The 15,077-nt window shown below is 42.2% G+C and overlaps 1 protein-coding gene across 3 annotated transcripts in view; it reads right to left on the bottom strand.

Moving 5' to 3' along the window:
• Positions 1 to 2,862: 2,862 nt before the first annotated feature.
• The window catches only part of VWA3B (von Willebrand factor A domain containing 3B), a 172,488-nt gene continuing 160,273 nt past the window's right edge, over positions 2,863 to 15,077 (bottom strand). The window contains exons 27-28 of one of the 3 annotated variants that reach the window (XM_037056830.1): positions 3,759 to 3,938; positions 2,863 to 3,484 (exon numbers count right to left, since the gene is read on the bottom strand). In XM_037056830.1, coding sequence (XP_036912725.1) covers positions 3,427 to 3,484; positions 3,759 to 3,938 — 238 coding nt within the window. In that variant the 3' untranslated portion in view covers positions 2,863 to 3,426. Of the gene's footprint in view, positions 3,939 to 15,077 lie in introns of all 3 variants that reach the window. The other 2 variants (XR_005068002.1, XM_037056829.1) reach the window with 2 other exon arrangements.

The following is a 15,077-nucleotide window of genomic DNA, read 5'->3' on the forward strand; positions in this document are numbered from 1 at the left end:
TAGATGAATGCATCTTCTTTAACTCCTTGGTTGTCGGACTTCCATACAGTTGGATTTTCTGTCAGTTCTGGTTGTATTTTTTTTATTGTGTTGTCTTTCTTTCAGCTGTATAAGGAAGCACAGTGTGCCTACCTATGCCTCCATCTTGGCTGGAGTTTCACATTTTTTATTCATATTAACTTTACTGTCAACTTTTCAAACCTATCAACTTCTCAAACCAAATTGAGTATTTGCTGTTATCTTTATTGAGATTGTTTTGGATTTATAAATGGACTTAGGGAGATAGAACATTAAGCCATCCTATCTAAAAATAAGAAACATTTAAATCTACTTTGTGTCTTTCAGGAATAGTTTACATTTTTAAAAATATTATTTTTGCACATTTCTTGCTAAGTGTAATCTAAGAAAATTTGTTCATTTTTTATGGATTCTGTATTTGTGAATTCACCTACTCACTAAAATTTGTTTGTAACTGCAAAATCAATACTCAAGGCATTTTGCAGACATGTGTATGCTCAGTGTTAAAAATGTGGCTCACCTCTCTTCCTTGGTTCAGCTCTTTGTGTAAAAAACTATCCTTTCCCTTAGTGGCATATTTAGTGCCATGTTTTTCATGTTTCTGTGCTTCCTGTTGGTTTCACTGTTTAAGTGGCCCTGAGCATTGTGCTGAAGTGCTGTCCAGTGTTCCTGTGTGTGACAAGCCTGTGAGGTGAGCGGCAAAGAAATTAGGTGTTAGATTGAGCTCCATTCAGGCATGAGTAATAGTGCTGTTGGTCATGAGTTGTGTTAATAAATCAACAACGTAGATTAAATAAGATGTCTTTAAACAGAAACACTCAGAAAAGGTTACATACTGATCAATTTGTGGAAATGATGTGACCAAACAGGAATCCAGCCCTGTTCTTTTCCTAAGCACAGTGCTTCCATAGTAGCTGAATTTAGTGCCGGAAAGGCTTTTTTAGAATATAGCTGCCACAAATAATGAAAATTGACTCCTTTTTATTTTATTTGTTGCTTTATAAGGTGAAAGATTTATACAATCTGAAGAGAAACCAGAGCATTATTTGTTGCTATTATAAATGAGGTTTTCTCTATCAGTACAATTTCTAGTTAATCGTTGTTTGTGTACATGAAAACTACTGATTCCTGCATGTTAAATTTGTCTTGCCACTGCACTGAGCTATTGTTATTGCTTGAGTTGGCACCATCATGGATTCTTTCAGGTTTTTCAGGTACACTTTTTAATTAAATGCAATTATACTTTTAATTTTACTTTTTCAGTTCCACTTCCCTAATTAATTTTTCTTATCTAATTGTGTTGGCTATAATTCCTCCCCCCTTTTATAAGGACAGTTTTTCATCTATGCGGAAATGCTCTGAGATGATAATGGACTATATGTCATTAATCCATAGACTCCAGAAGTTAAACTTAGAGGCACTGTTGGCAACTCTGTTACTTGATGAGTGGATCTTTTTTTATATCACTCAAGTGGTCATCCAACCTCTTCTTGAACACCAGTGACTTTTCTTTTGGTAAGAGCTTATCTCTCTGTTTCAGGGAAGAACCTTATACCCATTCCACATAGTTCTGTGTGGCTGTCAATAACTTCATCCTGATGCCCCGCCCTGGCTTATGATCCATGCTAGGGCAGCCATAGAATCTGTACACATAGTTATTATTTTTTATAGAGTGAACCCCTTTTATGATTTCTGGCATATGCTAAAGATGCACATTTATTCAGTGACAAACACATGAATTACCTGAGGCAATGCTTACAGTAGCACATGCTGCAGTCTAGAGGCTGTCTCACCTTGTTTGTTTCTCAGGGATTGCTGCCCATGTCCAGTGTTTTGGAGGCTGTTGTTAAATACATTTTATCAAGTTCTTATTTGTTTTGAATAGTGGAGGGGGATTTAGTTTTCTGTTATTCTATATTGGCTGGAAGTGCAAATAATCTGCAGTTATTGCAATGTTCCCCAGCACTTTGACTGGGCATTATCAATGAAGAACAACACATTGGACATATTACTTAATGTCATGGAGCATATCATGCTTATCATATCAATAAACTATTATTATGTGTATTTGTCCCATATTCCTTCATAGCTGCACTCCTATGAAGATGAAGAAACGTAGAATAGAGAGAGAAGGTGACCACCTTTCAAAAGTCTGAGGTCTCTCTGGAGCCTGGCACAGTGTCAGTGCTCAATTGCTTGTTGAGTAATTGATGAAGGAACACAGGCTCATATGAATGCATGCAAGTATGAATGAATGACAGCCACTGGAGGAATGGTTTCTGTCCTGCCCCACCCATTCTCCACTGTGCAGATCAAACCTAGGCTCTTGAGCCTTCCTGCCTAGGAGAGACCCTGGGCTCTGGGTGGCAGCACACCCCCTGCAACTCCTTGCCTTGTTCTGGGTCATCTATCTCCTCACTCCTTAATTCCTTTCTCACTGCATTCTGCTTTTCGCTTAATGCTGAGCTCCTGTCCCTCTTCCTTCCACGTTTTTGGAAATGGATTTCTTTTAAATTTCTTTGACATAAATTTGATGGTTCCCTAGATTTCAGAGACATGAGCATCACTTTTAATGAGGTTATGAATTTTTAGAGTATTATAATGCTGCCCTAGCTGCTACAAAGGCATCCAATATAGTTATTATTATTAATCTGTATCCCATTATTACCTAGCCCTAAAGCTATTATTGATTAGAAGTGACTTGAATGAGCTTTGTCATTTTTGAAATTAATAAAGCTAACTTTACCAAGAAATTAATTGAGTTGAATACTTTTACATGTTATTGCTAAAATATGTTCAAGGAAAGCAGTAACACACAACCCAATAGTTTTGAAATGTTTCCAATGTAAGAGCTTTTATTCTGGTTCCACACTCAATCAGAGGTACCTACAACAGACTACAGACAAAAATAATTAGGAAGGGATACAAATCTCCAGAAAGCAATAAATAGGGGATATTCAGTCTTGTAGCTCTCATACAAGTTACTAGGTCTTCATTTCAGTCCTAACATTAAAAGATAAAACCTCTAATTCATATGAGAAAATCCACTTAAAACAAGACTTCAGGCTTAGATTATAATTAACTTCCAAAAAATTTTGAAAATCCTATGACAGTAATCCATCAGATTAAACTTCTAGGTGCAAAGAATCTGCCAGAAGACTGAGTACAGTTTTGTGAGGCCAGGGAAAAGAACAGGATAAAAAATAGAAATGCCAAAAGATAAGCTCACACATGTAGGAGGTCCAGGTGTGGGGGTGGCAGGAAGTCTACCTTTGTTATAAACAGGGACAGCAGGGTTGGCATGGAGGAGGGCGGCCTTACCTTGCAGAGGGGCTAGGTCCACTGTGTCAAGGGGCTGAGGTCTGGGAAGCCCTGGAGGAGTGCAGACTCTCGTAAACATAGCTGCCACTACATTGCTTTAAGGTTTCTTGGTGAAGGTCCCGGCCTTTTGCTGCTGTGGGTGGCTCTAGAAGTGCAGACAGGGCTGCTCAGGTGGAGGTGTGGAAGCAATGGTGAGGCTGGCTGACTCCTAAACCCCAGGCTAGGGACATTTCCAGGGGAAGTGGATGTCAGCATTACTTAAGATATTAGAGTTTTGCTGTCCTGGGACCAAAGCTGGCCCAGAAACTGGGGAGTAATCTCACATGCACTACTCGAGAGAGATTTCGGGGTGTTCCAGAGATAAACGATGCTGTCTCCCTCCCACCTTGGTGTGTCTCTTGGGGAAGGACTCTTGGGACCTGTTGCCGTGAGAAGGGTCGTCTGAGTCTGAAGACACCACTTCCAGGAGAGGCAGCCTCTTGGCAGGCTTCTTTTTCTTTCTTCTAGGGTTTGCCTGTCTCAGCTCTCGTAAATCTGTGGGGCCAGCTTCCTTGGTTGGCCTGATAAGGAACGTTGAGTTCCTCATGTCCACATTCTCCCTAAAGAGCAGAAATCATGGTTACCATGGTCTTCAAAACTGCTGTGTCTACAGAGAGATCCAAGCCAAGAGATAACAAGTGCTGGTGAGGATGTAGAGAAAAGAGAACCCTTGGGCACTATTGGTGGGAATGTAAGTTGGTGCAACTACTATGAAAAACAGTGTGGAGGATCCTCAAAAAATTAAAAATAGAGCCACCATACAATCCAGCAATTCCACTTCTGGGTATTTATCCAAATAAAATGGAATACTATCTTGAAGAGATATCTGCTCTCCTATGTTCATTGAAGCATTATTCACAACAGCTAAGAAAATGGAAGTATCCATCAATGGATGAATGGATAAAGAAAATATAATATTTATATATAATGGAATAGTATTTAGCAGTAAAAAAGAAGGAAATCTTGCCATTTGTGACAACATTATTGGAACCTGGGGGTATTATGCTAAGTAAAATATATCAGAAAAACACAAATACTGTATGATTTCTCTCATATGTGAAAGCTCAAATAATCCAGGCTCAGAAACAGTAGAATGGTGGTTGCCATGGCTAGAGATGAAGATGAGGGACATGGAGAGATTTGTCAAAGGGTAGAAAAAAAAACAAAGAAAATATACTGGACACTTTATTTATCCAGAAATGTCTTTCAAAGAAGGCATCTTGAGAACACCTTGACCTCATTTCAGCCATGCCATCGTGGCACACCATTTTGGGAACTCATCTTTTGCAGAGCTTTTGGGGTAAGTTAAGGACACCAAACACCTGGTGTTAAAACACATTTTGTTCCCATAATCAGTATTTGCCACCTTGATCACCCGGCCTTCACTCTGAATAACTTTGATGATAGCTATTTCAGATCCTTCTGGAAATTGTCAGGAAAAATTAATAGGGTGGGAAAAGATTTTCAGTTATTTCTAAAGAGAAAAATTCCATTGATCAAATCCCTTTTCAAAAGATTAAGATTTACCACATGTTATATTTACCAAAGACTGGCTCAAACATTCTAAAGGTAATTTCCAAGACAGATTATAACATTGGTTTGATGATTTCATACTCATTAGGATAGCTATTATCAAAAAGAAAATAAACAAAACCCCAAAATAACAAGTGTTTGTGAGGATATGGAGAAACTGGAACTCTTGTGCACTGTTGGTGAGAATGTAAAATGGTGCAGCTGCTGTGGAAAACAGTATGGCAGTCCCCCCAAATATTAAAAATAGAACTACCATATGATTCAGCAATTCCTCTTCTGATTATATACCCACAGTGAAAGCAGGGACTGAAACAGATATCCGAACACCCATGTTCATAGCTGCATTATTCACAATAGTCAAAAGGTAAAAGCAACCCAAGCGTCATTGATAGATAAATGGGTAAATAAAATATGCTATAACATACAATGGAATACTATTCAGCTCTTAAAAAAGAGAGTATAAAATAATTCAATTAAAAAATCAACAAAGCACCTGAACAAACACTTCTCCAAGAAGGACATGCAGAGGGCCCAGAGACATATGAAAAGATGCTCAGCATCACTAGCCATCAGAGAGATGCAAATTAGAACCACAATGAGATACCACTTCATGACTGTCAGAATGGCCATCATTAGTAAGTCAACAAATTATAAGGGCTGGAGAGGTGGAGAAAAGGAAACCATGGTACACTGTTGGTGGAAATGCAGACTGGTGCAGCCAATGTGGTAAACAGTATGGAATTCCTCAGAAAACTAAAAATAAAACTGCCTTTTGACCTGGCAATTCCACTGCTGGGATTATACACTAAGAATCCCCAAACTGCTGTTCAAAAGATCCTATGCACCCCAATGTTCATAACAATGCTATTTACAATGGCCAAGTGCTAGAAGCAACAGAGATGCCCATCAGTAAATGAGTGGATAAAAAAAAACCTGTGGTACATTTATACAGTGGAATTCTGTATTTTTCAGACAATAAGATGCACTTCCCCCAAAATTTAGGAGGAAAAAGGGGGGTGCATCTTAGAGTGCAAATGTAGCTTACTTGGCTCACTGTGTGGGGGTGCTGGTGGAGTGGGGTCACAGGAGGCAGGAGCAGGGTCACTGCTGCATTTTCCTCCCACATTTGGGGGGCGGGAGAAGTGCATCTTATAGTCAGAAAAATACAGTACTTTGCAGCAGAAAAAAAGAAGAAGCTCCTACCCTTTGCGACAGAATGGATGAAACTAGAAAGCATTATGTTAAGTGAAGCCAGTCACAAAATGACAAATACTGTATGATTCTACTTACATGAAGTCCCTAGAGTAGTCAAGTTCATAGAGACAGAAAGCAAAATGGTGGTTGCTAAGGCTTGGGTATTAGGGAATGGGGAGTTAATGTTCAGTAGTTATAGAATTTCAGTTTGGAATAATGAGAAAGTTCTGAAGAGAGATAATGGTAATGGTCACACAATAATGTGAGTGTATTTAACGTCACTGAATTTTATGCTTAAAATGATTAAAATGGTAAATTTTATGTTATGTTTATGTATTTTACCATAACAAAAAAAGGCCTGAGCAATAGCAGTAGCATTAGAAAAAGGCTTCCCAGGAGGCCACCACCAAAATTACCTTTAAATATAAGGCCAGAACCTGTGTGGATGTGTAGGTTCTGTGAGGCCAGGTTCTCAGAGACTCATCTGGAAATCACACCTCTAGGTTGTAATTATCAGCCTTGTTCTTTGAAATCTAAAGTCTTATCTACCATATTACCATCAGTTATCCCTCAAATTGCTACCTCCCTTCAGAGCAAACTAGGGTGATACATAGGATTTCCCTTTCAGAGGTTTTTTTCTGTTTGTCTCATGGATTAGAATTCATCACAATCCAGTCTCTGACCTAACCTCTCAGAGAGAAGAGCAACAAGGAGGGGTGGGAAGTAGAGTTTTTCGGGTGTACTGAAAGCACCCAAAGAGTGAGGTAGAGGAGAGGCCCACCTACCTACCTGAAGGGCGCCAGGGAAAAGATTGATCTTGGAAGGAACCCAAGAAGAGGAGCAAGAAAGACCAAGAAGCAATGCGTATCTATCCCTGAGCAGGGGAGCAGTCATATATTATAAGTTATGGACCACCTGAATAATTAAATTCCGAGTAGGTAATCATGAAACAGGAGGTATTCTTATTACGCAAAGATGTAAATAATCTATTGTCAAGTAGAAAAAAGTTACAAGACAGAATGTATGTTATGTTTCCATTCTTGCTGTTAAGACTGTGAATGTGTACAAGGGTGACTGGAAACCTTTGCATCTGTCTGTTAATAGTTGACCCAGAGAAATGGATTTTAGTAAAATTGACACCTATTCACATTTAAAACATCTTTTGCAACTGTCACCAATGACAAAAAGAAACAAAGATTTTTACTTTGAGTAAAAAAAATCAACAGAGAAAACACTATCGAAGAATATATATCAAATATAAATGGTGATTACTTTTGAAATATAGGACTATGAATGGTCTTTATTTTTTATTTAATATATTTTATTAATTATGCTATTACAGTTGTCCCATTTTCCCCCTTTCACTTCCCTCTGCCCTGCACTCCCACTCCCACCCACACTCTCCCCCTTTACTTCAAGTCCATGGGTCGTACATCCAAGTTCTTTAGCTTCTACATTTCCTATACGATTTCTTACCCTCCCCCTGTCTACCTACCATTTTCTACCTACCATCTATGCTACTTATTCTTTGTACCTTTCCCCCCCTCCCCCTCCCACTCCCCTGTTGCTAACCCTCCATGTGATCTTCATTTCTAGGGTTCCACTCCTGATCTAGCTGTCCTCTTAGTTTGCTTTTGTTTTAGGTATGGTTGTTAATAACTGTGAGTTTGCTGTCCTTTCACTGTTCATATTTTTTATCTTCTTTTTCTTAGATAAGTTCATTTAACATTTTATGTAATAAGGACTTGGTGATGATGAACTCCTTGAACTTGACCTTATCTGAGAAGCACTTTATCTGTCCTTCCATTCTAAATGAAAGCTTTGCTGGATAGAGCAATCTTGGATGCAGGTCTTTGGACTTCATGACTTGGAATACTTCTTTCCAGCCCCTTCTTGCCTGTAAGGTCTCTTTTCAGAAATCAGCTGGCAGTCTGATGGGCACTCCTTTGTAAGTGACTGTCCCCTTATCTCTTGCTGCTTCTAGGATTCTCTCCTTAATTTTAATCTTGGGTAATGTAATTATGATGTGCCTTGGTGTGTTTCTCCTTGGGTCCAACTTCTTTGGGACTCTGAGCTTCCTGGACTTCTGGAAGTCTCTTTCCTTTGCCAGACTGGAGAGGAAGTTCTTTATCATTTGCTCAAATAACTTTTCCACTTGTTCTTCCTCTTCTCCTTCTGGTACCCCTATAATTAGGATGCTGGAACTTTTAAAGAATACCTGGAGGTTCCTAAGCCTCTCCTTATTTTTTGAATTCTTGTTTCTTCCTTCTTTTCTGGGTGGATGTTTCTTTCTTCCTTCTGGTCCACACTGTTGATTTGAGTTCTAGTTTTCTTCCCATCACCATTGGTTCCCTGTACATTTTCCTTTATTTTACTTAGAGTAGCCTTCATTTTTTTCATATAATTTGCAACCAAATTCTACCAATTCTGTGAGAATCCTGATTAACAGTGTTTTGAACTGTGCATCTGAGTGGTTGGCTATCTCTTCATCGCTTAATTGTGTTTTTTCTGGAGCTTTGATCTTTTCTTTTGTTTGGGCCATTTTTATTTGTCTTGATGCACCTGTTACTGGGCAGAGCCTTAGGTGTTCACCAGGGAGGGGTGACCCACTCTGTGAACTGTGTTGTGACGCTGTGTGTGGGGAAGGGGTCTGAGAGGAAACAGTGGCACTTGCTCTGCTCTCTGCCAGATTTCAGTCACTTCCCCTACTTCCCACAAGCAAATTGGGCCCTTCTAGTGCTAATTCCAATGTGGGTGGGTTTGTGTATGTTCTAGGATCCTGTGGGTCTCTCTAACCAACTCTCTTGTGGGGCTGGGAGTCTCCTCTGCTGCCTCAACCCCCACAGGTGTTTTCAATCAGTGGTTTGAGGCTTTATTTCCCTTTTGCTGGGGTCCTGGGTTGCACAGTCTGTCCCGCTTCCCAGGTGTTTCTCCCAGTTTATCTGCATGTGAAGGTGGGACCTCCCAGTCTTCAGTCCTCCACCTCATGGAGTGCACCCATGCTGCCTTGCTGGCTGGCTGCAGTCTTGCATGCCCCACTTCACAATCCACCACCTCACTGGGTTCTCCAGCCACCACCTTGCTGCAAGTCCTCTCTGCCGGGCTGCCTGTCTCCACCCCTCCTACTGGTCTAGATGAATGTGTCTTCTTTAACTCCTTGGTTTCGGACTTCCATACAGTTGGATTTTCTGTCAGTTCTGGTTGTATTTTTTTATTGTGTTGTCTTTCTTTCAGTTGTATAAGGAAGCACAGTGTGCCTACCTATGCCTCTATCTTGGTGGGAAGTCTATGGATGGTTTTTATATTCCTTGGTTTTTATTTCTAAGTCATATTAAGTATACATTACTTTTGGAATAGGAATAAAGCACTACAAGTTGTCATGATTACAATTAAAAGCAGAATGAGATTTTGAATAAGGAAAAGTATTTACTACAACCAAGTGGATGCTGCTCGTTCACTTTATTATACTCTCCAGAATGACTGACGTTGACCAAGTTCAAGATATTCCATGAGGAAATGTCCTCTTAGTGGGGGGTGTGACAGCTCTGAGCTACCACCCATGTGCCTCACTCACCTTGACCCAGATTGCCTCTGTGCAAAGGGGTAGGCACCATGCTCCTGACTCACCGCCCATGGACATTCTCCATCAGCTTGCTGGAAAGGCCCTGCTAGTGGCTTTCTTTTGACCTATCTCATACCCAAACTGAGTTAATTTAAATGTCCCATTAAGTATTTAAGTCACATGACATGACAGTATTTTGTTAACATGACAAATAGACCACTGGTGTGGTAGGAGGAGCCAGATACAGTGCCTTGGTTGGTGCTTCAGAAGTAGCTGGGTGCTTTGGGGAAGAGAGTGCTGACACCCACTCCATGCTTCCCTTGGGTCAAAACCCATCTCATTTGCTTGGTCCAGCATTGTCAGCTTGCCCATCTTCTCGCTGGTTCTGAGGCCTCATTACTATTCTGCCCAAAGTGTGTGTACATCAGCAAGGTGTCTTAGAACAGAAAGGACAGGAGGACCTGTGGGGTAGGCACTTAACAAATGTTTGATGAAGACCAGATAGTTCCTGAGTTTTAACAGGAAGGGGCAGGACATGAAGAGTCTAAGAAAAGGATGTTGTCATTCAAATTTCCACCACTGGCCCTCAGTGTTGAAGAATTTCTGGCTGTGTTCTCTTCCCAAAACTGAGGCACCACAGCACACTTTCTGAAAATGGGCAATGACATTTGTATCTCTGGATAGCAGGACACTCATAGACAGAGCTTGTTTTTTAGGGCTTTGCTCCATCATAAAAGTGTGGCTCCTGATCTGACCAGACAGGACCAAGGAAGTAATAACATACAGAGGCTAAATGATTTCAGAGGCACAGCTCCTTCGAAGGGAAAAGTCATCAGTAGTGACAGGGAGAGATTACGGGAAGTGATTTCTCTCATGTAATGTCAGAGACAGTGCTTAGTCTTGAAGTTTCATTCAATGACTTAATATCCCTTTTGTCAGTAAAACAATGTGACGTCACACTACATGGAGAAAAGGGAGGAATGTTAAACAATATGGGAATTATAATTTCCTTTGGAAGATACTCATAAATCCAAATAGCCTGATGGAAAACTACTCAAAGAAAGGTAACAAGAGGGTAATATTTTGTGTGACAGGAATTGAAAGCTGACCACAGACCCAAACAATCCTCATCAGAACCATGGGAGAGGGTCTCCCCTCCCTCAGACTCATGCCCAGCCATGTTCTGAGATCACACAATTTCGATCACACCTCAGGGGGAGATCCTGGCCTTAAGGATCTGAGTGCCCAACAACCTTCCTCAGGTGTCCAGCGATTCTTCTGGAGCACAGAAAAAATAATTAGCTCTATGTGGTTTTCCTGAGCTCATACTCAGAACTCCCCCTGAAGTCAGTGTTCTCAAAGGGGAGTCTCAGAGGTGATCTGCTCACGCCTGGCTCTGCCAAGGAGGAGAGGAGGATGGATTCCAGCTCTGCTAGGAGGGAAGTCCAGACAGTCACATGACATCAGGTACATATCCAGCTCAGGCCTGACAGAGGTGCCCTGCCCAGAGGAGCATTTGGTTCCCAGCCTGTGGTGGTTGAGTGGAGAATACTGGAAGCCAGAGCATCAGACCCACTAGGCACACCCCCCACCCCCTGCAGCAGCCAAGGCTACAGCCTTCTTATGTGAGCCAGGGGCGGTCAGGGGAGAACTCAGGGTTGCAAGTCCATGACAAATGGGGGAAAATTCATCCTGGTCCCCTGGCTTCTTAGAGTTATCAAGAAGATCACACAGGAGAAATTACATGGGTGTTCTCTAAATGGAGAAAGTAATAGACATGTTAGGTTATCTTTTCACTCAGAACAGACCTCAATGATGCCGTGAAACGTACTGAAGGGAAGGGAAGGCAGTCATTTCCCCCCATCAAATACACACCCCTCTCTCAGCTGTGCTGTCAGAGAATGCAATCACCATTTGACAAAGGAAAGAGGAAATCCCTAACAGCCTCACCCAATTTCACATTGCAAATACAGTGATACTAAAACTATCTGCTTTAACAACTATGTAAGAACTAAGAAATCAGCCAAATGGATAATACACTTTGCAAGCCAACCTTGCTAAAATGTCTTCAAAAATCATTCAAAATCAAATGTCAAATTTTGAGTTGAAAATGAAAATTTGCATAAGCTCTGGCCATATTCAATTAATTTTGAACCCTTTGCCATTCAAGGGCTTCCCTCCTGCCTTCAGTGTGAACCACCTTCAGTTAGGAACCGGAAGAGGGGCCTGTGGAAAATGCTCTGTTGTCTCCAACTGAAGGCCCCAAGAGGAAAGAAAAAGAGGGCAAAGGATTGATAGCTGGATGTCTGGCATCCTGGTCCATCTGCTGTTTGGGGCCATGTACCCCTTATCTTACCAGCCTAAATGTACGCTTATAGTGGATTCCATATTTTAAAATTAAATTTAGTCAAATGATGTCCTACTGGAGTTGAAACCTACAGAGCATTTCTTTGATAGCTCCTGAAGAAAACATGCGATTTTTTAATTTTTTAATGTTCTCATTTGGTTATAAAGGTATGAACACTCACTAAAGAGTGACCAAAGGGAGACAGTGCATTGGTAAAGTGAGGAAGAGCTCCTGTTGAGAAAGACTGACCAGAGGAAACCCCAGTGTAGAAGCGAAACAGGGCCTCTACCTTTACTTTGGGTGCTCACATCTGCCCGCCCGGATTATAGGAAGAGAGACAGACTAAAGTCTGAATTTAGTAGGTTGGGTGTGACCTCTGATTAGGAGAATTAAGTGCAGTTTCTTGCTAGCAGGCAGGCAGGCAGGCAGGCAGGCAGGCAGCTAGAGCAAAAAACAGTGGACATTACAATGGGGAGACTAGGGGATCAATCAACACTTCTGTGGTATAAAGCCCTAGAAGCTAGGGTAGATAAATAGCAGCTAAGAGCTTTAAGTGAGGCCTGGAGTAGTACATTAATTGTACTACATTAATTGTGACAAAGCATTTTTCAGCACAGAAAGAATTAAAAGTTAATTCTAAAATAGTAATTGACAATGTCAAATTTAGTGAATATGGTCAATCCCTAGATGCACCTATTCGTATTCCTTTATAATGTACTATAATTTGGATATCATACTGTTTGAGAAGGATTTTGAGAGTGAAAAATATGCTATTATTTTAAATGAAAATATACTCATGTAGAAAAAGAATGAAGGGTTATAGTGTATCTTTTCAATAGTCACACCTAAGGAATGGTCCTCTGTGGAACTATGTATCCCTCAAGGTGCACTGGGCATCCACTAGGATTTGTTTGTTCATTGATTCATTCTTCAAATAGTCATTGGGCACATCTTGTGAGCAGAACACTGGTAACCAGGATTTGGAAGGAGGGGAACGCAATCCCTGCTTTCAAGGACTCGTGCCCAACAGGAGTGATGGTGATGGCAGTGCAGGCCCCACACAAGGGAAGATTCCTGTAAGGAAGCCTCTCCAGGATCCATGGGGCATCCACTAGCAGGAGGGATGGCATTCTGGAACACAGCTGAGTGGTGTTGATGCTCAAGTTCAATGCTGGACTTCTGGGAGGCCAAGGGCAAAGAACGGCACTCTAGGGAGGGAGTACTTAGCCTGTCCTGTGCCAAGACACAGAACTTTGAGAAGTATTGGCATGGGGAAAAAGCTATAGGCAATTTGGTATGGCCAGTGGGTAGAGGTGTTTTGGGAGGCTGGGAAGGGGTGAGGTGGGAGAAGTGAGGCTAGGGAGGCAGGCCTGGGTCCTCCAACAGGAGGCTAAGCCAGAGTGGGAAGGGCACAAAGGAGACCGGAGTCATGTTGAAGTGGGGGTGGGGTCACACAGATTTGTGCAGGAGGAAGTTTCCTCTCCTCAGGCCTCATGGGACAAGGCTAGGACTGTGGCAGGACAAGGCATGAGGCAGGGCACGCAGGAAATAAAAGTGTCAGATGTAGGGCAGACTGGGTCCAGCAGAGCTGAGAAATATTTGCAAGTTAGAATTAGTATACCCTGGAAACCAATGGATGTGGGAGGTGAAGGGCAAGAAGAAGCCCAAAACGACCACCAGATTTCTGCTCGGACGACTCTGTGACTGGCATGTGAACTGAGACAGGGAAGGTAGAAAAGGGAGCAGCAGGTTTAAGAAGATCCACTGTGACTTCAGTATTAGGTATGTAGAGTTTAAGATTCTGCACGCACAGGTAGTTGGCTGGAAATAATGTGATTCCCACCGTGTGCTGAGTCCCTGCTTTCCATCGGGCCTGGCAATGACCATCCCCAGTCGTCACATCACCCTAATCTTACAATGAGGAACAAACTCAGAGACATAAACAACTTGCCAGGGGCACATAACTAAGTGGGGGTGGGACTGGAACACAATCAAGGTCTTAGTTCCAAAGCTCTTTCCTGTGTTATTAAGGTCTCAAATCACAACTACCCCCACCTCCACCCCAGAATGCTAGGGCACAGCAGCAGCCCAGGTTGGAGAGGGAGCTATGAGTTCCTTATTGTAAATGTAGTCCTAGAAGCAATGGGTGTGGGAGCCAACAGGCAGGGAGGAAATCCAGAGAGAAGCAGCCTCAGGATGGGGTGTTTAGAGGAGAAGGAAGTGGTTGACCATCAAATGCAACCAAGAAAGCAAGCACAGTTGGTGGGAACAGAGTTCATCAGTGTGAGCATGGGACAGGTTCTGAGTGGCCCCTTGGAAACAGTTTCTGCAGAGGGGCAGTGAGTGAGATGATACCCAAGGTTAGGGAGCAAATAGGAGGCAAGAGTGTGGAGACATCAGGGCTCAGACTGCACATGTGCTAGGTAGTGCTCACACTGCAACACCCAGGGAGGTCTATTGTGTGTGTGCAGGGGTGTGTGTAAATAGGGGGGCAAACTTGACTTTTCACTGAGGGTAAGGAATCGGTGGAGAGGAGCTAAGGAGAAAAGAGAAGAATCCAGGGTAGCTGATGGTACACGAATGCACCTCTGAAGCTGGTGAATACATCAGCTTTGGATGAGAGGACAAAAGGATACAGTTTCCAAAAGCTCAGTTGAGGGAATAAGAAGTGGAGGAGTGAATATCCTATGGTTTATGAAGTACAAGGTAAGACTTTGGAAAAATGAAGGTTGACACCCAAAGGTGACCTGCAAACTCCAAGTGAAGGTGGAGGGGATTTCCTGGATCCCTTTCCCCAGGCCTTGCTCAAAATCCACCTTTGCCTCTAAGGTCATGGCTCTGACTCCAACCTTGATGCTCCTGGTTAGTCCCATGGACTTGGGGTTTTGCCTGTTCTCTAGGCCTCAGCTTACTCTTGTTGACTTTCCCTTTAACTCACTTTTCCAGCTTTAGCAATTGTACTGCCTCAGATAAAAATGTATTTACCCTCCTGCAGCCCCTGGAAACCACCACCTGCCCCACATACTCACCTGGGTACCGGCAAGCCAGGGCTAGCACCTCACC

The sequence above is a fragment of the Sturnira hondurensis genome, unplaced genomic scaffold (assembly GCF_014824575.4).
Source record: "Sturnira hondurensis isolate 20B ecotype Veracruz unplaced genomic scaffold, ASM1482457v3 Scaffold0009178, whole genome shotgun sequence".
Taxonomy (NCBI): domain Eukaryota; kingdom Metazoa; phylum Chordata; class Mammalia; order Chiroptera; family Phyllostomidae; genus Sturnira; species Sturnira hondurensis.